This window comes from Bombus terrestris, chromosome 11, assembly GCF_910591885.1.
Source record: "Bombus terrestris chromosome 11, iyBomTerr1.2, whole genome shotgun sequence".
NCBI classification, from domain to species: domain Eukaryota; kingdom Metazoa; phylum Arthropoda; class Insecta; order Hymenoptera; family Apidae; genus Bombus; species Bombus terrestris.
Genome location: NC_063279.1, coordinates 11,312,642 through 11,337,996, shown reverse-complemented (window position 1 = coordinate 11,337,996; position 25,355 = coordinate 11,312,642). Strand labels below are relative to the sequence as shown.

Genomic DNA, 25,355 nt, shown 5'->3' with positions numbered 1-25,355 from the left:
CATTTGCCAACTGATTTTGTCACTGCTTATTTCATTGCAGAAGTGCCATTTCGAACGAATATGTAAACATTTCAAATAATTTAAAGAACGTTCTTTTACAATTAGAGAAACTTCCATTATGGAACCATTCATCGGACACTTAAAAAAACGCTTGAATACACAGTCACAAATTTCTCTGCTATTTTCGTGAAAAATCAGTCAAGCATCGCACTATAAAACGTTTTACTTTAGAATGAAATATCACTCATTTCGAGTGAACGCTCTTCAAACTCATTTTGATATCGAAAATGTGACGATGAAAGAGTCGCGAGCCGAAAAGGTTAGCAACACTGAAAAATTCAAAGGGATTCCTCGCGTGGGTGGCGCATGAAACGTTATTTCCCTTTTATTTCCGGCAAAGGGGAACGAAGCGATAAAATCGACAAAAAGAGAGGGTAGATCACCTCCAAGGGTAAAAGGGGTGAGAATCGACCCTATATGACCATTGTTTCATGTAGCCAGGCCGCTTTCGATCCCCTGCGCAACAATCATCTCGATCTGAAAACAATCGCGATTTTTCCTTTGTCCGGTCAAACGCAGGCTGCTCGCGCTTTTGACACCCGGTACACACCCCCTAATGACCGACCTCGCTTATTTAATAGACGACACTGCACGAGAAATCGATACAATCTGCGCTGCGCCGTTTGCAGTACGGATATTTATTGGCATGCGTGTTTGAAATTGCGAAATTGAACTTCCTCATCCGTTGATCCGCGATAACATTTGATAAATTCGGTGCATTTCTCCGGATATTATTACTTCAAGAAAATACTACAGGAAGACAGGAGAAATGTTGATATAGAATTTGGGATTTGAATATTTCTAAAGTTGAAATAAGGAATACAAATTTGAGAATTTGAAAAAAATGTTAATTTGAAATTTCAGATCTTGAATTCGTAATTCGAAGAGTTTAGACATGAACGTATGTTTAAACGAAATATATCTTTTAACGAAAGATGATTTTCGTTTTCATATTTTAGATGTTCCGGACAAAAACATTGTCGTTACAACCTCACCACTGACCAACCAGGTGCTGTTTACTGGAATCCTGCCACTTTGCAGTTAAAGTACGCGTGCATTCCTGGTAAGTACTTCCAAAAATTAAATTAACACATACATAGGCATGAACAAAGCAATAATCCTTTCAAAGTAATATGTAATATCTTCACGCTCTGAATAGCTTCTATAGAACTTATCGCACGACAAGCAGGAAACACCTGCATTCCGGTTTCTGTTTCTCACGTGTATATTACCTTCCTGCTCATAGAACATAGACAATCGATTGTCAGTCACGTTCAATCGATAATCTTCAATCTTGATAATCCAGAAAAATATACCATCTTTAGATGGAAGCTAAAGAATGAATGCTGTGTCACGTACGATACGTTCATTTTTTTGTATCTTTCAAAACCATTTGTTATCGACGAACTTCGTGAAAATTGATTTCTAAGTCATTTATAATAAGAAAATATTCTGCTTACCTGAGTAAAAGTTTCTCAATTTTTTCATTTTTGTATGATGTAATCTCTCACCAAAAGTTACGTATGTAAACAAATTTTCCTTTTCTTCAAGGTCGCATAAAATTTGTCAATAAATAAAATCCGTACATTTGTGCTAAAATAAATTTCCCTTTCATTTCTTTTCAACGTCGCGTACCGTTTCCTATAATTTTCTAAAACATTCCGAGACTTATAGAGAACACGTGATGCATTCAATGCAATTTCAACCTTCGATTTCAAAAGATTAAAACTTTCACCCAAAAGTTTCATAATAGCCAACAATCCGCTCGGAACATGAAAACGTCTCATAATGAATGGCATGTGGCGCTCGACAAAAGGTAAAAATTCCTGAAGGACACGCTAATCCCTCGTTTCTATGCAACTGCGCGTACCCTGAGTTCGTAATATACGCGAAAAAGGATCATTGAGTACAGAACGAAGGTCTTTGTATCCCTCGCGAATTACAGTTGTTGAGCACCTTTTCAATCGTACCAGCTTTCTACTTCAACTTTATAACGATCCTTCCACGATTAGCTACAATAGTATTATATACGGTAAAAGTATCAACAATTATTAAAAATGAAAAACTAGAATTTTTTATATCAGAATCAAATACACCTGGAAACGTAGCTTTTAGTTATGGGGTAAATTAAATATTCTTTGCATTACTTATATCGTAATGCCGTACTTATATCGTAATGTTGCATATATCGCAAAAATTACTGTGAACCATTTTATCCTACACTGTAACAAATTCCCCACTATTACTCTTAATACTATAAACAAGCTATAAACAAACTACTATAAATAAACTATTTTCGACCGTCAACGAATTGCTAATGACCTATTATAGCAGCTGATGCAGATGTGGACGATCACTTGCAAGAGAAAAAGTTGGAAGATAAATAAGCTGCACATTGACTGTGTCACAAAAGAATCTATGGTTTCATGATCGAAAGATAAAGTTACACGGTCGTGTTTCTGCGTCATAAATTACTCCTATCACACAAAAAATAATATACGCGCTTCGTCTCCATTACTACACTAACACTACTATAGTACAACAGTAAAAAAATTACTGCTTATAAAATCACAATTTACGACAGAAACGCTCATTACAAAAACTAAACGCCATGTCAAAAATACATGTCACATAATTCACATCTTCAACGCGAAGACGTGAAACTTCTAGTTCGATAAAACAGCAATTTTACCCTTTCGAAAGAATAAAAGCTCGAAAAGTACGAAAATACGAGACAACGAATACCTTCTTCACGATGGGAAAGGTGGGAAGGGCCAGGCCACCCCTTCGACGCCCTACAACCGGTATCAACCCCCTCCAGGTGTAGGTATTCTCCGGTCGGTTCGCCCCTCCGTTGAAAAGTGGGGCAAGGACACCCTCGGTCAGACCAAACGCCGCACAATGGTGGCCAGAATCACACTCAAAATCGACAAATGGACCGAAACGAATGCAGATGTTGATCCGCGTCCTTCTGCCGGTAAAAGTGTCGTCATTTCGTGTCTCTATAACTAACAATGGTCCCAGAAGCTCGATGGTTGGTGGCTGGCAATTCAATTGACTCGAATCGAACGGGAGAAAGTAGGGTTTCCTCGTGTTAAAACTTTCCTTCCTCGCTCGTATATTAGGGAAGAAACTTAATTTTCTTTCCACCCTCGATGAAATAACTAAATCGTAAAAAAGGAATATATATGGTTGTACATACATCGACAGTATGTTGTTCAGTTTCTCTTTTCTTCTTTAGATATTTCAGCTTGAATTTATACGATTTTTGGCGGTTGTTTCAGAGGCTGCGGTGAAGAAATATTGCAACGAGGAACTGAAGGTGGTCCCTGGCGAGGGTGGTTTCATAAATTCACCGGGTTATCCGCTTTACTACCTCGGTGAAAATACGTGCGGCTGGACCTTCAGGTCGGCTCCTGGGCACAGGATAGTCCTGACGCTCCACGACCTGAATATCCGGGGTGAGTATCGATCCCAATGAGCTTCCCTCGCTACTCTTCTGACCCTCCGATTAACTCATATGGATCTTGTATGGAATTGATTACGAAATCACGAGCCGTGACGATATATTTTGCCAAGGGAAATGAACGAGCTTCGAGAACGCATTAGTATTTAATCGGCATTTAAGAAGATGAAAATACGTACTTGAGATATAAGCTTTATATCTGTGAAATTTAATCTTTTAATCTTCTTTTCTCTTTTATTTGGAATTCGCGTGAAGAAACTAAATTTCAAAATTAGATTAAGAATTGAAACTGAAAGAAAAACTGTGAAAAAATCATTTCCGTTAAATTATTATGTATTGTACTGCACAATGTTATTGCAATATTTTTTATAATATGAATGATCATATTTTTTATAATATTTTTATAATATATAATATAATATAAATATTTTTATAATAAAGATGATAATTAAAAATATAAGCTTGTATTTGGATAAAGGATGGTGAAAAATATGAACAATAAAATGTTCTAACTGTTTCAGAGCCTGAATCGGATGGAAGTTGCGTAGACATTCTAAGGGTGCGAGAAAAAGGGAAAACGTTGTTCGAGAATTGCGGTACCGCGGCTGGCGTCAAGGTCATCTCAAATTCGAATGTAGTCACCCTCGACCTTGTCGCCACAAAGAAGCTATACACGGCACGAGGATTCTTCTTGCAATATCAAGGTCGGTCTAACCTTATGAGCACAACGGTAATGTGCTTCTTTTATCTATTTTCTTTTTGCGTGAAATCAAACCTCTCTGAGAAGGATGGAACGCAATACGCATAAACGTTCACAATTACGCAAGGAATCTCTCAACCAGAAATAACATTGACGAGTCTACTTGTTGACACGTGTCTAGCTACCTTCGCGTTTTGCTTGACTGATCTTTGTTCTTTATTAAATACCATATTTTAGTATGGTTTATATTATCATACATATTATCGAGATTCTAAATACAGAGTCCTTCGTTAAAATGTATTATTTACTGTCTGGAAATATTTACTTGCATCGTATAATTTTACGTTCATCCATTATCAGTCACTATAGCAATCTTGTATAGAATATAATCTCCATGTTTGCAATCATCTACATAAATAATATAAATACAATAACAGCACGTGATTGAAATCATAAAACATAGTCGTCAAGATGTTAACGTACCAATTAATTATCATTTGACACGATGACTAGAGGCAGCAACTCTATACATTGGTGATAATAAATGTTTTAGTGCTAGCCTGTCCAGATGTCTCAGCACCCAACGGAAGTTACGTATTGAATGGTACTTTGACTACGAAAACCTTTTTGTGCAAATTCGGCACCGTATTCCCTGACAGCAAAGAAAGAACAAGGATACTGGAGTGCAAGAACGGCAAGTGGAATGAGAGTGTCATCAACATGCCGAGTTGTATAGGTAACCGCGATTCCCTTTTTATCAACGTATCTCTGCTTGCATGTAGCATACCGTTGACATAGGAAATTAATGCGATACATCTAGCTAACTATATGCAAATATTTTCTATATATTGCATAATTTAAAAGTTTAATATTATATGTGGTTAATGGAAGTTGAATCATCCCCTAGTAGCACATCTTAATTAATATCAGAATTTAGTCAGGACGTCGACTTAAAAAGCCACTAAAGAATTTCTCATAATCATATATGTGTATATTATAACTAACTCCACTAAATTATTAGTTAAAAGAAAAACAGCATGTAGGATAAGATCGATAACAATTTTGTTTGTACTTTTCATAACAGTTTAAACTATGTAAACTGTAAACCAATTCCAACATAACTTTTACCTCTGAAAAAATATCGAATCACCTTCCATTTACCAATATCCACTATCGACCAAACAATAAGCCGATGTTAATGCCCTCGTAAAGAATATATGAACAATTTATGGTGGTCATGGCGCTCGAATCGCTAGCTACGTCCCTCACGGGCCTCCCGGGAACCCATGGCTGCCCATTGCTTTCGAAAGGTGAAGCTTGTGGTGGGGGATATCGCGGTGAACGGCGGGGACATAGGAAGAGGGGTTGATGGTGCGCGGGAGACGGGGCGGGAAGAAAGAAAAAGACGGAGGGAAAGAATCTTAGGGCGGAGAAGTATTCGTGAAGGCACCATACATCGGTAGCGTCGCGCACGTAACGACGCCAGTCGTCTCGACGCCACGTGTCTCCTCGAAAAAATCGCTTGAAAACCAATTTCCTGTGCGAACAAACTCGATCGTATTTTTCGGTCGAATTATATTTTCGCTCAATTCATCGTCGCTCGATTGACCAGTGATATCGATCTGGAAACACTGATATTTGCGAAACGACAACGAAGAAGAGAATAACACGCATTCAACCATTTCTACGTCATTTCAGCACTAGCAGGTAATTTTTTAGTAAAATTTAATAGAATAGATACCTTTTCTCGTGTATTTTAACTTTGTTTAATGGCGTATTTTGTGGAAATTATTTATCGTTTCCCGGAAACCGCGAGTTACGAGCGAAAAACATAAACCCAATGATAAAGCACACTCCGATACAATAAATCAACGTCCAAAGACCTATCCGTATTTCTTCGTTATCGTTTTTATTTTTCTATTTTCGTTTTTCGCGATTGACAGCAAACCAAAATTTCGCGTTCGTGTGAATAAAAGATGCTATATGTATACGCGGGATCAGATCCATCTTCCTCTCGAACTTTCGTAGCCGAGCGGAAATGGGAATTAATTAACGGCACCCCAGGTCTTTCTTCACGCTGCCAACCGGGTCTTTAAAACGTGATGCGTTCAGCGGATTATTAATTATTACCCTCATGTTCTGTCGCTGACGAGACACCTCCTTATTCTCGAGTAAACCTCTTCAAATTTACACTTCTGCTGACATCGCCATAAATTTGAGAATCGTATTACACATACTTGTAGAAATATGGAATTCTCTATTAAATAATTATGTATGTTTATCCATTCTTCGGTCTTCGTTCTATAGATAAAATAACGAGTTGAAAATCACAGTGATATATTTATATCAATTTATTTAAATTTAGTTAAAAATAAAATTTGATTTTATACTAGTTTCCTAAATTCTCAGAATTTCAGATCTAAAATTCTAGATTTTCATTTTTACTAGACTAATTATCCAAATTGTCTAAATCCCTAGATTTCTCGGATTTAAGTATTTTATTACTGAGATAACTTTTTATAAAACGAAAAAGGACTTCAATCTGCTCCAGCCTCTTATCATCAACACTAACCGTTGTATAAACATTGATATTTACCTTCTATCTGAAACTTTTCGTAATCGCGTGGTTAGCGCACGCGTTATCGATCCGACACGGCTTCCTCCCGAAAATCGACCGATCTCAGTGACGATACACTACCGTTAATTCGGCTGGTCGCCGCTGAATGAGAGCAAGTTCGCTGTTGAACAGCTGCGAGCTAAAAGAAAAGTTCTGCGTGTAAAAAAAGATTGCCTGAACCTTTTCGGTAGCTTTTCACGGCTCTCGAACAAAGGGGATAGGGAAGAATGTGTCTGTCCAATGTTCTTTTGTGCGGTCCTCCATTCACGTCGATAATAACTTCGTCGGGCCCGGAAGGAGTTTCCTCCTGTGAGAATATCGAAAAATTTTCGCGCGCTGGCTTTTACCAACCGTAAGAAAATGCCCGCGAGATTATTACCTTTCTTATACGAGAAGCTTGGAATTTAAAAGCAATAGAACGAGGCCAAGTGCCTTGTATACCGTAACGGTGATTGAATTTCCGAGGAGAAGATTGTTAGCAGTAGAATCGATCTCCTTCTTTTTTTTGTTAGAACAGCTAAAGCATTCATGGAAGGCCATTAATGAGGTATTCTATAGATCGGAGAAAAGAAATGGAAGGATAATAGCTAAGTAATTTAGCATCGCGTACGCTTGTATTTGAAACTCGCTCGAGGCGAGTTGCTGGGATAGAAATTAAAATGCCTACTGTTTTTGGTAGAATTTGGAGGAAAGTCTCGAATTGAAGAACGAAAGAACCTTCTAGTCGAAAGACAATGAGTGTATTGTCTATAGATTTGCTTCTCCAGGTCATATGCTGATGAGTACGTTCTCTTTTCACTTTGGCAGTGAATTCTAGAAATCTATATTTTAACTCAGAAGTAGGATGGAAAGACATATTGATATTAGTATTTCATTTATGAAATAATCGAATATTTTAATTAGGTTCTAAAAATCAATTCAAATTATCGGTATATTCCCGCGCAAATAGTCAGCGTATCAATTTTCCGCCGCCTATATCGTTCCGGCGACGGAAAGAACTTTCGAAATTTTCTGCAATACAGCTATACGGACACACGTTCGCATGTATTACATCTGTATACATTCCAAACGAATGCATAATTTAAGGTATATGCAGTTTTGGTTAGTAGTGTGGTTACACGAACGTGAAACGTGAGAGTAGAAAAGGTGGCAGTTTGTACTCATCGTGCTGGTGGGGAAGAACGAAGAGTAGGGGAAGATGAAAGTGGAAGGGGTGATCACCCCTATCGCCTCCCCACTACCTCTGTCTCCTTCCGCGCGAAGATAATTTTAGAGTCGACAAAATAAAACATTGAGTTGCACATGTTCACTCAGCAGCTGAGACTAAATTGAACTTCGAAAAGGCGAATTGGAAGATCTATTAATTCAGTTTATGCAACTTTAGATCCTTAATTGTAATCAATGGCTTGTTTGGATCCAAAATAAAATACATTTGATGATTCAGAAAATAAAGAGAAAAATTATATAATGAAAAATATCTCAGTTGTTTTGTAATCAATATGTAATTATAAATATTTTTTATTTATAACTGTTAATAGTAGTAAAGAGCATTACAAAATTAATAACGAATGGAAATATGATATTATGTTTTCAAGCGATCTAGAATTTTAAACAGACATTAACGTAATTAATATGGATGAGGCGTCAAATAACGCTTGATACCACGCTAGTATAATATATACAAATTATTTTCTACAGTTCGCGTTTCAAAGTTTAACCAGCTGACTTAACGAGCGTGCAATAAATTATAAATAGAATCTCATTTATATTTTCCGATATATGTATTTTGCCAGAAATGATTTAACAACAATACTTAGATAAATTCTAGGAAAGACTTACAAACAAATAATAATCCAAAACAAAATTTTTTGAAAATCTACTAGAAATCCCCAATATAGAAATACTAAAAAATATACATGTACAAATAAAGGAATTATTGAACAGAAGAAAAACGCCAGGTTATGTTGCTCAACCATAAAAAAGAAGTAATATCGAAGGAACGTCATGCAATGGTCGTGATAGGAAAGGTGATCGAATTGAAAGAGGACAGCTTGTTTCATCCTGAACAGAATTCGCGTGGGTGGTGGTAGGAAAGGAATATCGTGGTGGGGATAACGGTTGCCCCTGTTTATTCCCCCACCAGGTTCACTAGTGTTTCTATCTCTATCTCTCTACCCTCACCACGATGAGGTTTCTCTGAAGTAGGGAAGGTTCGTGTCCAGTCGTCGTCGGAGTTTCTGATAGTAGAACCACGCGACTCTTGCCGTCTTATCGCCTCTTGCTTTTTATCAATGGAGAGCTCGTGTCACCGTCTTTCACGTTTACGTACGCACGCCTCGCGATTACGCTCAACGACGCACGCGCGATATCGTGAGGAGAAAAGAAACAGACGCTCTGGACGCCCGATTCCAAGGGAGATCAGCACGGAATCCTGCCCGTCGCGTTTCTGGACGACGGAGAGTTTCTCGCGATTCGAAGGGAAGTCGATGGAATAAAACAAGCCGGTTCAAAAGGCCCACGGTGTGTGTGTCACTCCGATTGGTTATATAGCTTCGTTCGAAGCCTGGCTTCAGTTTCTTTTATTCGATATATCGAATATATTGCGTATCGGATTGAACGCGCCAGGAAAAGAGAATTCACTTGGAGGGCTTGATGCGCGCTATATAGGAAAAGAGGAGCAACGTGATCTTTACTCTCTAATTTATCGGTGAAAGAGTATTCAAGCCCAGGTCAAGCGGAAGAAAGAAAAAGAACCGTTTGAGAAACTGAATCGCGACTTGTACGGTCTACTCAGCTAGTTTAGGCTGACTTTACTCTGATGGAGTTGGACAGCCTGCCTCGACCGAGAAGAATATCATTTATGGCACGAATTTAATCCGCTTCGATCTCTATCACTCTTTTGACGCTCTCGTTTCGTTACCGAAAAGAGAAAAGAAAAGAAACCAGTTGCGGGGAAAGTCAAGTAATATTTTGATTGATACTGAAACGTTCCACCAAGCTTGGTATCGTTTCAGGAAATTGCCTGTACTTTCAATCAGCCCGTTTAAGAATCGATAAAAAATATTCGTAAAAATATTGTATCGAAACTAAATGCAAGTTATATTTATTAGAAAAATAAATATAAAGAGGAATTCAATGATTAAAAGGAGTTTTCAAGGGATTCTTAAATTATAGAAACAAAACTAACTAAAGATAAATCAGATTCCAATCGAAACCACGAAAAATAATAATTTGCTCGAATCTAGTAATATATTTCGAGGGAAGGTATTTTTGAGGGCGTATTTTTGAGGATAACCGTCAAGCAGAGCCAGAGAGTCTACCGAGAGTAAATTAAGGCTGAACAGAGTTCAATCGAAAATCAGTCCTTGAATTTGATGCTTGGTACGAAAATAGTTCAAATAGGAGAAAGGCGTGTCTGTTAAAGAACGCGTTTACTTTTGAGGACGTCATAATTACGTCCCATGCTTTCAGTATCTGGAAAAACATTGGATATATTTACTTTGTTCGGTGCAAATTAAACATCGGAAATTTGATCCAGAATAACAACAGACAGGATTCGATCTAAATCTATACTTTACGGAAGAATCCGTGACCAAGAGAAATTTAAAGGAAAAGATCAATAAAATAGGACAACTTTAATCAGACGATCTACCATAAAAACGACACACAAGTAGACACATTAAAAGCAGGTATTGCAAATTTTCTTATGACGACACAGAATGCCTTCTGCTCGTGCACATTGTATGCTATATATACGTTACAAGGTTACGAGGAAAAAGAAACACGCTGCACAGTAAACGTAAAAAGATAACGTAAAAACACCGTGTATTATACATAACACAGAGGAGAGGTTCGTGCAACGGAATCGAAGGGAAACTTGCACCGTTGTGCACGATTCATCTCTCCTTTTTACTCCTCTTTTAATAACTGTCTCTCTCTTTTTCTCTGTAACCACGATCTTTCTCTTCCTTCGAATTTCCCGAGCAGACGAGCCAATTGACGCAACGTATTTACGGCGGAACAAGGTCGCTTTTTAACTACGGCAAACACATTTCGCAAAAATCGCACAAAATTTATCGTCGCGCAAAAAAGTAATTGCGTGAATATTACGAGTTAATTCCACGATTAAAATAGAAACGTTTTTTAACATCATTGTAGATACTAGATAATTTTATAGAAGGAATTTAGAGGAAAGTTGTTTTAAGAAATGGATTTTGATAGGAATTATTAGATTTTTAAGGAACAGAGTGTAAAAGAGTTCCAAAGAAAATTGCAGTTTTCTTGACGAGAAAAGAGAGTATGTATACGGTAGATGTATCCAAAAACGGTTCTCGTGTATACAAAGATTGACGAATGTGCATTCCAGGAAAGAGGGGATAAGGATAGGCCATGTGGCGTCGTTAACTCAGGCTCGTGTATATCGTTCCTGATGCCCTGTACGAGTTACATATTTATAATTTTTTAGTCAATTATGTTATGTTATTTTATAATTGATTAATTTAAACAATGTGCTTGAATGAGCTTCTTTAAACATATTTTTGATTGGATCTTAATTGATATTCTTAACGCTTTATAGAAACATAATCTAATGCCTTTAACATTATCAGTTTCGTTTTTTTCTTTTTTGCAGTTATTAAAAACATATGGATTACATTAGCATAATTAATATTAACTTGTTTGAAACTCTAACTAAATCTGAAATATGATTATATACATCTGTTTTATTTTCATCATATACCTTTAATCATAATTATTTGTGTATAATACGTTTAATACGTTAGAAATTATTTGTTCTATCATTAAGACTATTGCATAAATATAATTCCCCGATCAAACCTTAGGATTGGAAAGCTATCAGAATTCCCGGACTTTGTAGGAGGTCGCGCATTTCGTACACTCTAAAGTGGTTCCAAAATGGTGGGAGGTGTAGCGTCAGATGGTGGGGTGCTGAATACAAAGAAAAATGCATCGGTTCACGAAGACAAATGATAAGAGATAACAAGTACAATTTTCTTCGTTCATTTTTTTTCCAAAGTATATCCGCTTTATTTTCTACTCGCAGTTCGACTCGGGGTCAAAGAGCATCATAGTCGTGAACGAATGAAGACATCGCATCGCACCGTCCCGTCACGCCACGCGTTTCTCGCTGATGATAAAACCGATGGAATAGCGGCGATCTTGCTCAGTTTGTCCCTACTGCTCCGTGCGTCTTCTACAAGCCGCTTATCGGGACTATGGCGAGAAACGATCGTGTCTTTTCTCCACGACTCACGTTGCTAAAAAATTTATCGTTATTTCCAACTTCTGGAAAACTAATCGCAAATAACAGCTAATCTGCGATACAAGCTTGGTATCTTAACTTTCATTAACTTCCATTAAAAATAATCGAGTAGTCGTGTTATAAAGAGAAGTGCTATAATCGGTGTTGTTACTCATTCGTATATAAGGAAAAGAACAAACTCAAGTAAATACACCGCCTCCTCGAAGTATGTAATTCATTCAACGGAGAAGTTGCATCTCAAATTATTTATCTTATTCGAGAAGTCTCGAGTGTCGCCGTTCGTGGCGCGGGCGGAATGAAACTTGGTCTCCTGAGCGACTAACTGTTCCGAAGGAATCGATCTTCGATATCGACTAGGTTCGTTGCTTACCTATGAATTTCCTGTTTACCCAGTCGACTTAAAATGATTTGATCGATTGGAAACACCGGAAGTCTTCCGTTCAGGTTCCTTGAAACATTTGTAAATTCGTGATTTTACATAGAGTGAAGAGTAAAATAATTGAATAATAAACGGTAATTTTCTACCGATTGTGATCGTGTTCCGAGTGTGATAAAAATAAAAATAATTTAATAGACAGTCGTTTGACACGGCCCATCATTTTTTAAGAGCGATTCCTATTTTAAGAGCGGAACTGTGATATATATAAAATAGAAATAAATATATAGCGATAAGACGGAAAAATAGGGGAAAAATATAGAGAAAGAGAGAGATCGTGAAATAAAAGACAGAGACAAGGGAGAGGAGAGGCTTTGGGGAAAGACTCCAAGCCAGAGTGGTTTAAAACACGAGCTCACTGATACTATAGTAGTACAGTTCGAAGAGTGAGCAGGAGCTATCCGTTTAACCAAAGTGTCGTACAGGAACGCGTTATGGTGGTGTCTAGCAGCTGACAGCGCGCGGCCATACACGAATTCGGGTATAAGAGAGGATCGACGAACGAGCTTCTTGCCGATTGCTTCACCATGATACGAATATTCGCAGACACCTTCAGGAATTTAATAAGTGAGTGTCCTGGAGATACTGTGCATTAAATCTCATTTATAACTGCGACCATTCGTCAAAATTAACGACATTGCTAGCTTTTAACGTGTTAACCGGAAAAAACGAGTTATCTGATCACTAGGATTTTTAATTTTTTGGATATAATAATAATTCCTTTGTTCATAGAAACTTTTTAGCGTATTATTACATTTCTGTATAAACTAAATTACGTCGTATGTATATTTAGAAGAAATCGATCTATCTGAAACTGATTTGTTTCTATTAACCTTAAATTTCGTAATTATAGGTTTTCTGATTAAAGAATGACCCGGTTAATAGATTTATATCATATCTTCAAACGAACGATGACGAGATATCTAATTTTATTTTGTGTTTTATCAGTATTGTGCACAACGTTATTCATTAACAATTGAAAAATTGGTCTAACAACCGTATTCTTCGAAAAATCAATTGAGAATCTCATTCCTTATCTGTTAGTTACATAACGGTTTGTTTTTTCATTGATTGATAGTAGATTATTGTAGATATAATCAGAGACATATACAAATCATTCTTACGCTCATCTAAAACAATCTTCTTTTCAAGTAATGCGGGAAAGACAAATTATTGGAACACCTTGAATCGAATAACTGGTTTTAACTTGGTGACATTGATATCAAAAAATTAAGCGGGAAAGATAGACGGAGAAATGGTTGGTAAAATTAAATAATTTGACGGGGAACAGTCATTTCTTTCAGCGATCATCGCTTGCAAATAACGAAAATGAGAAATGTTGCATCGGTTTATTTCGCTTCATTAAATCGCTGAACGCCGCTTTCGAAGTTGACATGCTCGCACGTTAACAAAGTCCATGTAGCGGTCATATTAATCAAATTATTTATACCGTATACAAGATCTGCGATGAACATTATTACACAGAATCACGTGAACGTGTTCGTATTCAAACAAAACATGATCGTATCTGAAATGATGTTGATTACGTCATTATCCTACGTATACTCAAAAATCAAAAAAGGAAGCTATCAATCTATTATTTGTTACTGTTTGTAAATTCAACGGCTAAACAGGAATATTTAAGAGAAAAAGAAAAACGATATTTTAAGAGAAACATATTTCTGTATGATAATTAAACGAGGCTCGATCTTACGTTAGCCGCTGCTAGGAAGATCTAATCATTCTGTCCTTAATAATTTTCAGCCGATATTGCACATAATGTATAGAAATTCCGTTTGACCGTCTCCAATAATTTTACTTGACTCAACAGAGAAATTGTTCGTCTCCATGTTATATAATTTCACGATGTATTGCGAATGGCCAATTGTTCGTTAAGATCATCACTCTATTTCGACTTTTATTCTCTACAATAGAGTCTACGCAACTTTTTCTCGAATTGCATTCAGTTATTGACGAGCGAAAAAAGAAGAACGAAGCTAAGTTCACGAGTTCACCTTGTGCTCGTCTTATCGACCAGAAAGGAAGCTTTTCCTCCGACATTGTTTCTCGACACGCCTTTTATCGACGATTTCCATCAGTCTCTTACGCGCACATGATCAATTGCTGCCTTTTTCTTTCAGTATTCTCCAACCTTCTCCTACGGCACGTAGTATACGTGACTGATGCAACGTATCGAGATTCGTTCTAAATTCTCCGCTCTTCCGCACCGTCTGAATTTGTACACATATCCTGCAGATAGCTTTCCATGGCCTTTGTATTCAGGTCTAAAATTAGGCGAATAATATGACGCAATATCAAACTTCCGATCATAAATTCGTCTATTCTCGTATCGTTCAATTGACGCCCCCCTCCCTCTCCCCCTATTGCGACCAGAACGATTCTTCTTCGTTTTACGTCACGAGTGACGATCGATTCGGCTCGATTCTCGCTATCGGGGGTTGTAGAAAAAAGTAGAGAAAATTTTCAGCTGGCAAGAGGCTGAGGTACGTCAATGGATTGCAATTTGAATCTTCATTCTCGAGAGAGGAACGGGATATAATTCTAGAGAATTGTAGATAGAATTGAGGATGACGTAAGCTTTTTCTTCGAAGAGATGCAACTCGAATAATAACGGATTGAAAATTACGGTGATATAGATCGAGGTATTAAAAATTTGGATTTCGTCTCGTTCACTTTGGTCACGTTTTGTAATTAATCGAGTTATATCGAATTATATTTATTCCGCGTGATAAATTTTCGTGATTTGGAAAAATGTAACGAATTCCTTATAATAATAAACACAGAATATTTTACAAACATAACACTTGACTGCATCTTCCATTTGTTATGGATGATATATTCGAGCAATTTGATCGAATTTTCTCCATTGTGAAAGCGAAGTCATTTAATTAAACAATCCACGCACGTGTGCGGCTAGAATCGCCGAAAGTTGAGCTGTAAGACGTCAAAATAGCGAAGAACAACATTCGTGTGACCAGCACGAGAGCTATTAATTTTTCGCAGCAACTAGGAAGTATGCGAAACTAGGTTGCTAACTTTAGGTACAAGCGATTAAACTTTAAAGCCATCAAAACTTTCTAACTATTGCTGGAATCTCTACGAAGGCTCTGATATCAATTGTTATCGTTCTTCTCCATTTTGTTCAACACTCATCGATATTAATTTCATATTCCATTTCATTTTCATGTTGTTCAATTTTTACGCAAGATTTGCCATCCTTCATACAGTTTCGCACAAGATAACTGTAGAACGAAGAGCCAAGTTTCAGAAACTTGCTTTGTAAGTTGATAAATGTATAAGCGCGAAACCACAAGGGTTTCCTTTCCAACGTTATAAACACATTCTGCTCGTTACAAAGTTTGGCAAGAATGTTCCACAAGAACAAAAAGATTTGATTCTTACTTTCAAAAGAAAGTATCCTGCCGTAACTTACTTTGTCAATATTTTGAATTTTCATATTTCAATCTTACATATTTCTACCGTGAATAGTAGTCGAATTTTTAATACAATCTATACAAACTATAATGATATAATAATACAATATAATAATTACATAAGTAGATAGTGAATTTTATTGAATTAATTCTATATTTATATCAGAGTCCTTTGTGATTACTTCTATTATAACATAATCTCTCAAGTTTATTTCTTTATCCAGTATGACGTATCCAGTATAGACTTCCTTTTAATTGATCCTTGAAGATTTGTCCATAAAAGGAGCTGGTCACGATCGTGCTGTTCTCTGAAACGATTTTGCGTCTCACTCGAGGAAACATTCAGGTTCATAAGTGCATCTCGTCCGGTCGGTCGCTCTCAAGGATTAACTAAGTTAGAGGGTTAGCGACAATTGTGGCTCATTGTACGACCACTGAAGAGACCCTTCATTGGAGTACTTGAAACGCACCCGTTTCAGTCCGTTCCAGTGCCTCGAAGAACCTAGTCAATGGATGAAAATTTACTGAAACTCGTGTTTCGAACTATCTCCGAATCGCTTTAATCGGTCCTGTTGAAAGTTTCGATCGGTAGTCAGTGACAAGGATCAACTTGCCTTTTCATGAAATGTATCCGCTGATTGAACAGGTATAGTTTGCAAGACGTATTGTGAAATTTTATTAAGCACACTGATTTATCTTCTGATTCAAAGTACTGCAAGGAATCCCATTTTTTTTGGACTCTGTTTATTGGAAGGAAATTTTGATTCATTCGTTAAGGACTAACGTTAATGCAACATTTCATTTGCAATTCCTTTTTTATATTTATATTATTAAATTTTATTTTTTTTTTTAATATTGTGGCTATAAAAAGGAATTGCAACGACTCAGTTGATGTTCTTTCTACCAGTAGTATTGTTCACTGTTTGAAAATTAGTCGATTTGACGAACTATGTATTTTGAAACAGAAAGTCAGTAGTACATCATATGGTCCACTTGTGAGAGATTCAATTAATTTATCTCGTTTGTCAAACACTAGGGATTAATTGCACTTCCTATTCATTCCCTTGATCATATTTATTAATTTATCTAACAAAATTTAGCCAAATTTAATGTAATGAAATAAAAGGAGAAGCGGTAATAATTTCGTAGAACATCAGGAAGGACGTTTATCGATATATTAAATAATACTAAGTTTTTCTTACATTTTTAATTCAAGGTAATCAGTTAAATTTTCTAAACAATTGTTGTGTACTATTATATATTTCACTTTAACGTGAGAACAGGATATTGTTTTGTAAAAATATTTGCACCTAATCTTACTTCTCATCATTCAATAATACGAAATCAAAACTTCGTTTCACCGTTCTTATTTTATATACCTTTCATACTCCATTACGCTATCAATCTTCGTAACATGGATATTATTCACGGTTGCCTTTCATCTCAGCCGCTCAAAAATAAAATCTGATATCACACGAAACATCAAAGAAATATGAATACTTACATAATATTGTTAATAATTACTACAATTATCTGTTTGTAATTACATAAATATAGAATTCGATTGGAAGAGAAAATAAAATAAATGCTGAAGGGTTTACGACAGTTCAGATTGTCGGAATATTTACTGTAAATAATATTAATATTGAAATATTAATTATTTCACTATTTGAAAATCCTTTTGTGACTAACCATTTACTGATTTAAAGGATATGTCAATACAGACGTATTTATATATCGACATTTTCTTATAAAAGTATCAGAATGAACTGAGATTTGATAAATATGATACTTAATCGATTTGCAGAGATAACATAACAAACTAACGCATACATCTTACTACGCCACTTAATAATTTTATAAATTTACAATATGATGCACTGAAAGTTTCGCGACAAGCATTTCATTCAAAGATTTTCCGCGATTTTTCGTTTGAGAAACGGGAACGTGAACGACGCGTGGTTCCGTTGTGGATCGAAAAAATAAAACGATTACTGTGAAACGAAGCGCCGATAACCCATGTCAGATCATCGTTTCATCAGAATCTTCCCGTATTGAACTGCGATAAACGGATCGTTCGATTCTCATGCAATCGCGTCCATTTCTTTTTTCATGCGGTATCAGTAATCGAATTGTGCATTGGTGCATGACGCGACAGAGGAGACAAGGTAAAACAAGATGACAAAATTTGGTAATCTGGTGCCACAATTTTGTCAATAACTCGTCGATAATATTGTATTGACACGAATGTGCCCGATTGCTTGTTGACAAATGATTCTGATAGGCTTTCGATAAAATGTGATATAGAAATTTTCGAAATTGATAAAATTAAGTACAATATCAAAGAGTATATCATTTGAAAGACAACAATCGATAGTTGACTGTAAGATAGAAACGAGTTCGTTTCACCTTTACAATAATAAATCATTTGATTTGATGATATATACAGATTATTTTAAATGATAAAGATTTTAAATACACGACTGTTTTAATGTTGGTACGTATAATGTCTTAATTAACTGCGGATAAATACGATGACCATAACACGATCGATAGTAGCGGTAGCATAAAATCAATGTAATTGGGTCAATCGATGTTCGAGCGGAGAAGTTCGATCATCGACAAATTACCCCGGATAAGGACGCATTCATATCTTTTAATTAAGAATTGTTGCGATACCGTTCAAATTAAATGCAATATCACGTTGAAGCTCTCCATTATCCAATTTCCATATCCCCTTCGATTTCAACGAGAAGAACATTAAATATTTTTAATGAAAATATTTTTTAGATCGCAAGGGAGAAACATCAGTGTATGAATAAAAAGGTAGATTTTGATATGATAAAATATTATGTTCGAAAGTAGCTGATAAATTGTGGAAATTTTATGAAAGCCAAATATATAATTATTAACATTTTGATATTTGTAATATTTCAATATTACGACGAGTAATATTTTCAAAATCTTGACAAGTAGGAAAAAAACACAGGTTTAATTCCAAGATTAAATAAAAAGGCAATGTACCTGACATTGAAATTGTTGACAACATGCTGAGTTGTAAAAATACTTCACTCACAACAAAAAAAGATAATTATTTGTTTAGTCATTTATTTCGATGTGTAAGGTTCCTATATTCGATGTAGGAATTTATAGTTCTAACAGAACTAACAGAAACTAATTATTTAAATGCGGATATAGTACCGGTTTAATCATTCTCCTGCTATTACTTCCCCGTTTTTTGCTGATCGTGACTATGCATTCAAGTGGACTTTGCAATGCACGGCTCTATATTCTCTTATTTCGTTGAATCATTAAATCATAAGAAGTCGCGGAACTCAAACGAGTTCGCGATCACATAACAGTTCAATAAACCGAATTCCTTTGAACTACAACAATATATTGTTTTTTCTTTCCGAGAATCACGTGAAATATGAAAATTTATTTCACTTAGAATAAAAATGCGACTCGCGGAGCCTCGTGTATTTAAAAGCAGAGAAAACATTTTAAAGATTACTTAATAGTTCAGAAATTTTGTTAATTGAGTTATTCATTTGAAAATAAAATAAAAATAGTATTCCAGATACATATTTTTTCAAATGTCACTTCAGACTATCCTTGTAAATTCCTATTTGATTTGTATATCTACGACATGCTTTCATCAATAATTCGAAGAACATTATTCCTCAACCCGCGCATGTGTTCGCACAGATTCTGTATCTTACAATTTCATGACATTAAATTTGTAAAAATTAGATCACGCGATTCCATCAACAGATGTTAAATGACGTGAATAGAGATTTTTATTCGCAATTCTTCTCGCTTCTCTCCTTTGCCTGGAAAATATTCCATTTTAGCCACGGTTATACTATACTATACTACTATTGTAACTCCAAATTTCGTTAGAGCTATCGTTAAAAAATGACATTCATTCTATAAATTCAGGATTTAATCAATACCTGAATCTAATATCGAGAAGAAAATCAGTTCATATCATTGTACGAAACAATATAGCTGATAAATATAAAAAAATTGATACGAGGAATACCAAATTTGAATGTTATGTACATATACCTCTCGTATTTTTCCATGCCATCTGTTGCAGGCATTATCTCAACAGTAAAGTTCGAAATTATCGACAATTCATAGCAAATACGGAACTTTCGAAAAAGAATAAGGTCACCGTTGAACGTGGCTGAATCATTCGTTGGTCGTTCAGTCCGTAATCGGCATCAGTACCTCTCGAAATATTGTTCGCTTCATTTGGATAGAGCAATATAATAATTGCTTATCGTGCTTCTGCTCGTGCTCGTAAAGTCGCGTTTTCGTTACGGTTCGATAAGAACGAATGTCTTCGTGCAAACGTATAAACGTTATTTATAGTGAACATTGAATTTACTCTCTGGAACAACGAAGCGAGCGAAAGACGGGGAAAGTATTGCGTGAAGCTGTGGCTGTTTCGCCAATCTGGTCAGTCATTTCTCCAGAATACCATCGGATAATTCTCGATTGTTCGCGTTTCGCTGTGTACATACACTGAAAGTGTTTCTTGCGTGATCTTTAACAATTTCAAGGACTTCTTGCTATTCAGAGTTTGCTGATCAATTATGCTATATTAGGTGTTTGAAGTTCGGCGATCAACTATTCTAAATTAGGATTCTGTACTACTCCAAGGTGATCGATCATTTTCAATTAATTCGAAGGTGAAATATGTACCAGATACTATGTTTGCTATTTTGAAACTTCCTGTTTTGTGGGAAAATATCGAATTACCTGAAGTCTTTATAAAATGTTGGTTGCGAAGATATTGGCTTTAACCTGGTAGAAGAGATTTCTAGTTCTCGTTCATCGTGTTTCTTTCCTGAAACATATGGCAAAACGTGCAATTTGCGTTTCACCAGCGAGATATAAATCCCAGGCAGCGGATGCTAATTCTTCGTGGCCGAAAGCATCCATGAGCGCGTGTTTCTAGAGGAAAGAAACGGTGATCGACTGGATCGTAAACGTGTTTTACAAGGCTTGGCCATTCTAACGTGGCTACGATATTATCGGGGAAGCGTACACGAGGGCGCGGTTCTCTCCGCCTCTAAAAACAGAAGCCGTTTTCGAGAGCTGGCCGTTTGTCTTTCGCGGCGAACCTTCCGACGAATCGCCATCATAAAACGTACGCCCTTCAGGAGAAAAAGAATTTATTCCTACATAATTGCACCATCTCGGACGAACCGTGTTATTACTGTTCGCGATATACACGTAGAAACATTGGAAATTTTTCGGAGCATTCTTTTTTCTTGGAAATGAATATACGTCGCGTTTCACTTTTCCTTTTTCTGCAAAAACAACAGAAAGAGACCGGCGATTTATAAATTTTTTTTTTTACAAAAAATCTTTATATATAAAATTGAAACGAGATATCATACGTATGTTATAACTGTAATGGTTCGTTAAAAAATAGAAAAATAGAAAACAATCGAAGAAAAAATGATTCAAGGAACGTAATAGAATTAGAAACGAATAAAAGATGTATGCAAATTTCTGCAGTACGAAATAGAAGGAAGATGAACTATAGATAGAGCTGTAATTAAGTGATTTGTTGCTCTGGTACCGGTATATAAAAGTTTGATTGGTTTCGATCAGAAAGTTCGTTTGTTCTAATAATTCTCAGTGAGTTCTGTATCGTGTACAGCAAAAAAGTTGACCTTTTAGTTTTTGCTTGATTCTCTTCCTCGAATAGAAGAGTCGATGATTGAGAAAGTTTCTGAAATATTTTGTTGCGCGGAGTTTGACAAATAGGAAACTCTAAACTGTCAACGAAGTTCTGAGATCCTCGTGACATGCACGTGTTTCAAGTTTCATTATTAGTCACTTGTTTGTTAATCATTTTTCTGTGCCCGTGTCAACATCTCTGCGATAATTCCGTATCATTTTTATCTTTATGTTTGCTTAAACTTTGTGTCGTGTACCCTTAGAAGATTTATATCTACGCCGTTTGAATAAGATATTTGTACATTTATTTTCGCTGGTCAAATGTTACGTACCGCGAAGGTTATTTGATAACATATTGAAAACAAAGATGATGTTATATTCAGAAAGATCTTAACCCGTTGAATGCATAGATAAGAAAATATGTAAAATTTTAGCAAATTCTTAGTACCGGTATCTCTAACTTGATAAAGCGGTAACAAACATTTTAATATATATTCACGATTTTTCCATAAATTCTCTTTTCCAAAAAATGAAAAACGCGACTCTTCGTGTTCTTTCCCACCAATTTTCAATTTGTTTATAAACCATCGCCAAAATTCTCACGTATGGTCTATGTACATTGCACGTGTGAGTATGTGAAATAATAGTAGAAAGTTACGAGAAGCCATACCATGTAAGGTCATCAAACTTAGGTTCACTTCAGATAGTCGACTATCGATTAGAGCATTTCTCGTTCAACGAAATCATTTCTTTTATTTCGTGTTTTTACAGCCACGTCGGCGGTGATCCTGAAGACAGACCACGACCATAATCGGTTATCCAGTCTTTCGGGGGATAATATCCTTGGCACTGGAGTTAGGATTGGTCGGGGCGAGGACGCAGTCGCGGGTATCAACGGCAACATTATGGATTCGGCGCAATCAGCCATGATGAAGCAAACAGACTACGTCGTGGGTCAGTAAAAGAAGCTCTAACATTTTCTTTTCAATACGTTAAACATACTCGTTAATTAAACTCTATCATCTCGCCAGATTGTTTCTGTGATTCGTAAAGTTACTCGAATTCGTTGAAATTTTCTTTCGTGTTTCGAAATTTTGCCGAGAAAAGTGATCGTTACAGAGTAACAATTAACAGCGTAAGCTGTTTGAAGAGGAAGTATCAACCGTGTATTTATTCGGTGTTTTATAACGAACGATAATTTTTCTTACCGTTATCGTTACGAACGAGTTGTGACACTGTGATTGAATAGGTTGTAAGAACAAAGACACAAACGAAGAATAGCGAAACAGAGGTCACGTTTCGTCGGTGATCCCGTCGTTTTTCCGACAACATGTCACGTGCAACCGGCAATTATTCACTACCGGTATTGAAATGTTCGAAAATCATTTTTAACAGCGTAATTGTTGTATATAATCGGTGAACTGTGTCCAAAATTGTTATTTATATGCGTGTATAACGCCAATGTCTAAAACTGTTGTTATTCTCTTCGTATATTATTTTCCTTCTTTTATCGTATGACACGATCATTTTATATTTACAAGTATCTTTGGACAAATTATAACGTATAACTCAATTTTGTATAAAGAACTGTTATAATTATTATCTTTCCGAGCAATCGCCTGGATTCTTTTGATGTTCATCATCATGCAACGTAGTTTGCTCGATTCTCAGAATTACGGAATAATTGACGGGAATATTACAGCCCATTGATCTTGTTCTCTCTTTGTTGAAATTAACGTTCAGAGCATCGTGACAACGGGCAAGCCTATTAGTACGATTGTGAAAATTTCGCAGTTCGTTATCACCGTTCACATTCGCCGCGTTTGCGTCTCTCGTTTCCTCTGGTAAATTTCATTCTATTAAAGTCGTCCGATATCGGCCACGAAACAAACTGTTTCCAGATCACAGTGCGTCTTATCGAAATTGAAAATATATGAAGATTTTTATAGGGTGAAATTGTATTTGATTGGAACTTGTAAATTTTGTATTTGACAATTGGATGAAAAAATGAAATTTGGATTGAAATTAAAATGTAGAAAATTGTTTATGTTTAATTATACAAGAGTCTTGAAGAAATTGTTACTATGCCAAATTCTACAGATTATCAGGCTTTCACAGCAGATTATAAAAAAGAACTGGTTTCTCCCTTTCTGTCTCTCTCTCTCTGTCTTGTAAATCATAATATACTTTGTTTGTTGATTCATGATTATCGATTTTACATTAAGTGCCGACCTACAATGTTATGATTGCAAACTAGAGAATAAAACAATGTTATTGTATTAATGTCCGTTTAAATACTATCGGTAATGGAAATCAATAAAACCGAATTAAATGTTCAGTGTCATTCAAAGTCATTACGTATATTTATTCCGATCTTACTTTCCAACACATTCTTTTCATATCTTTTTTATATATTCTATTCATAATATAATTGCTTACAATCATAAGCAATCCATAAGTAAAAGGTAATTTGTATTATCCGCATATTTCTTCATTGTCTTTGCATCTCCATTGGAATATATTATCTTTGGGAATACATTAAATTCTGAATATAGTACTTTCGTTATTGATCCTTTAAAAAGAAATAAGTTAACTAGCATTATGCCTGTCGCAGTTAAAAGTCATCCTTTTCTATTGTTACAAATGAAGAAAACAGTTATTCAGGAAGATATATCCTCAGAATTGTCAATAAAGAAGAAACTGATTTTTTAGAGATTTTCATATGTGTATTTTCATATTTACATCAACATGTAAGTGAAAATGACTCTTACAAACAACGCAGTTTTTTCGTTAATTGCCATTATAACTCGATCGATTAAATAACAATCAGAGCGCAAAAACGTTGACACTCGAATAACAAACTTCGACCGATTAGACAATCCGCATAAGTACGAAGTTCACTATGCCACGCGCTTCTCAAGTGGGAGGGAAGAATGAGTCGTGGAATGACGAATTGTAAAAGCGGAAGACGAAAATCCGTACGATGCACCTACTAATCTATGTTTTTCTAACCTTTGCAGATATTGTCTTGCCAACCGTTCTAATTGCTCTGCTATTCGTTGGCAACGCCATCATCGTTTACATTATCTTTCAGTATAGAAAGAGGTGAGTAAAGGTCGTGCAGCCGTGCCATTTGTTCGCTCCAAAGTTCCTTTCCCTTTGATTTTAATTGTTTATACGTACAACGCAACCTGTTTGATTATACATGACGAATTCATGATTTGAAAATATCGCAATGGCATGTTAAATGATCGTTGCTTGCTATCATTCTGGTCAATTTTCAAGGAATCCCGAGTAAGTTCACTCTCCTGAGTAAATCTCTTCATTGAGATATATATATCTGACATATTAGTATATTTTTGATATATTTCTGACGTCAGAAATTCAGTCTACGAATTCAGTTCCAAAAACTGGTAGGGATAGTGATGATCAGTTAACAAGGCAAAATCCTGATTAGTGTATTGTAGTATATTCATGATTATTTTGAACATTTTATTTTTTGCTGACCAATTTTTATCGTTCTAATATAAGCGATCATATTGTATACTAGTATAAAGAATTATTTTTAAAAATATTCTTAAATCAATAATTAAGTAAATATAATAAAACTCACGTATGAATATTCTGGCTTATTTTGATT

At 35.8% G+C, this 25,355-nt stretch overlaps 1 protein-coding gene across 2 annotated transcripts in view; it reads left to right on the top strand.

The window, feature by feature from the left end:
• Window positions 1-25,355, top strand: part of LOC100645725 — a 31,029-nt gene that overhangs the window by 4,966 nt on the left and 708 nt on the right. The window contains exons 3-8 of one of the 2 annotated variants that reach the window (XR_007225853.1): window positions 1,020-1,123; window positions 3,345-3,521; window positions 4,048-4,230; window positions 4,780-4,962; window positions 5,483-5,933; window positions 22,487-22,622. Coding sequence is in view for 1 of the 2 variants with exons in the window: in XM_012313640.3 (XP_012169030.1) it covers window positions 1,020-1,123; window positions 3,345-3,521; window positions 4,048-4,230; window positions 4,780-4,962; window positions 22,487-22,669; window positions 24,736-24,820 (915 nt within the window). In the remaining variant the exon portion in view is untranslated. Of the gene's footprint in view, window positions 1-1,019; window positions 1,124-3,344; window positions 3,522-4,047; window positions 4,231-4,779; window positions 4,963-5,482; window positions 5,934-22,486; window positions 22,670-24,735; window positions 24,821-25,355 lie in introns of those variants that run through there. The other variant, XM_012313640.3, reaches the window with a different exon arrangement.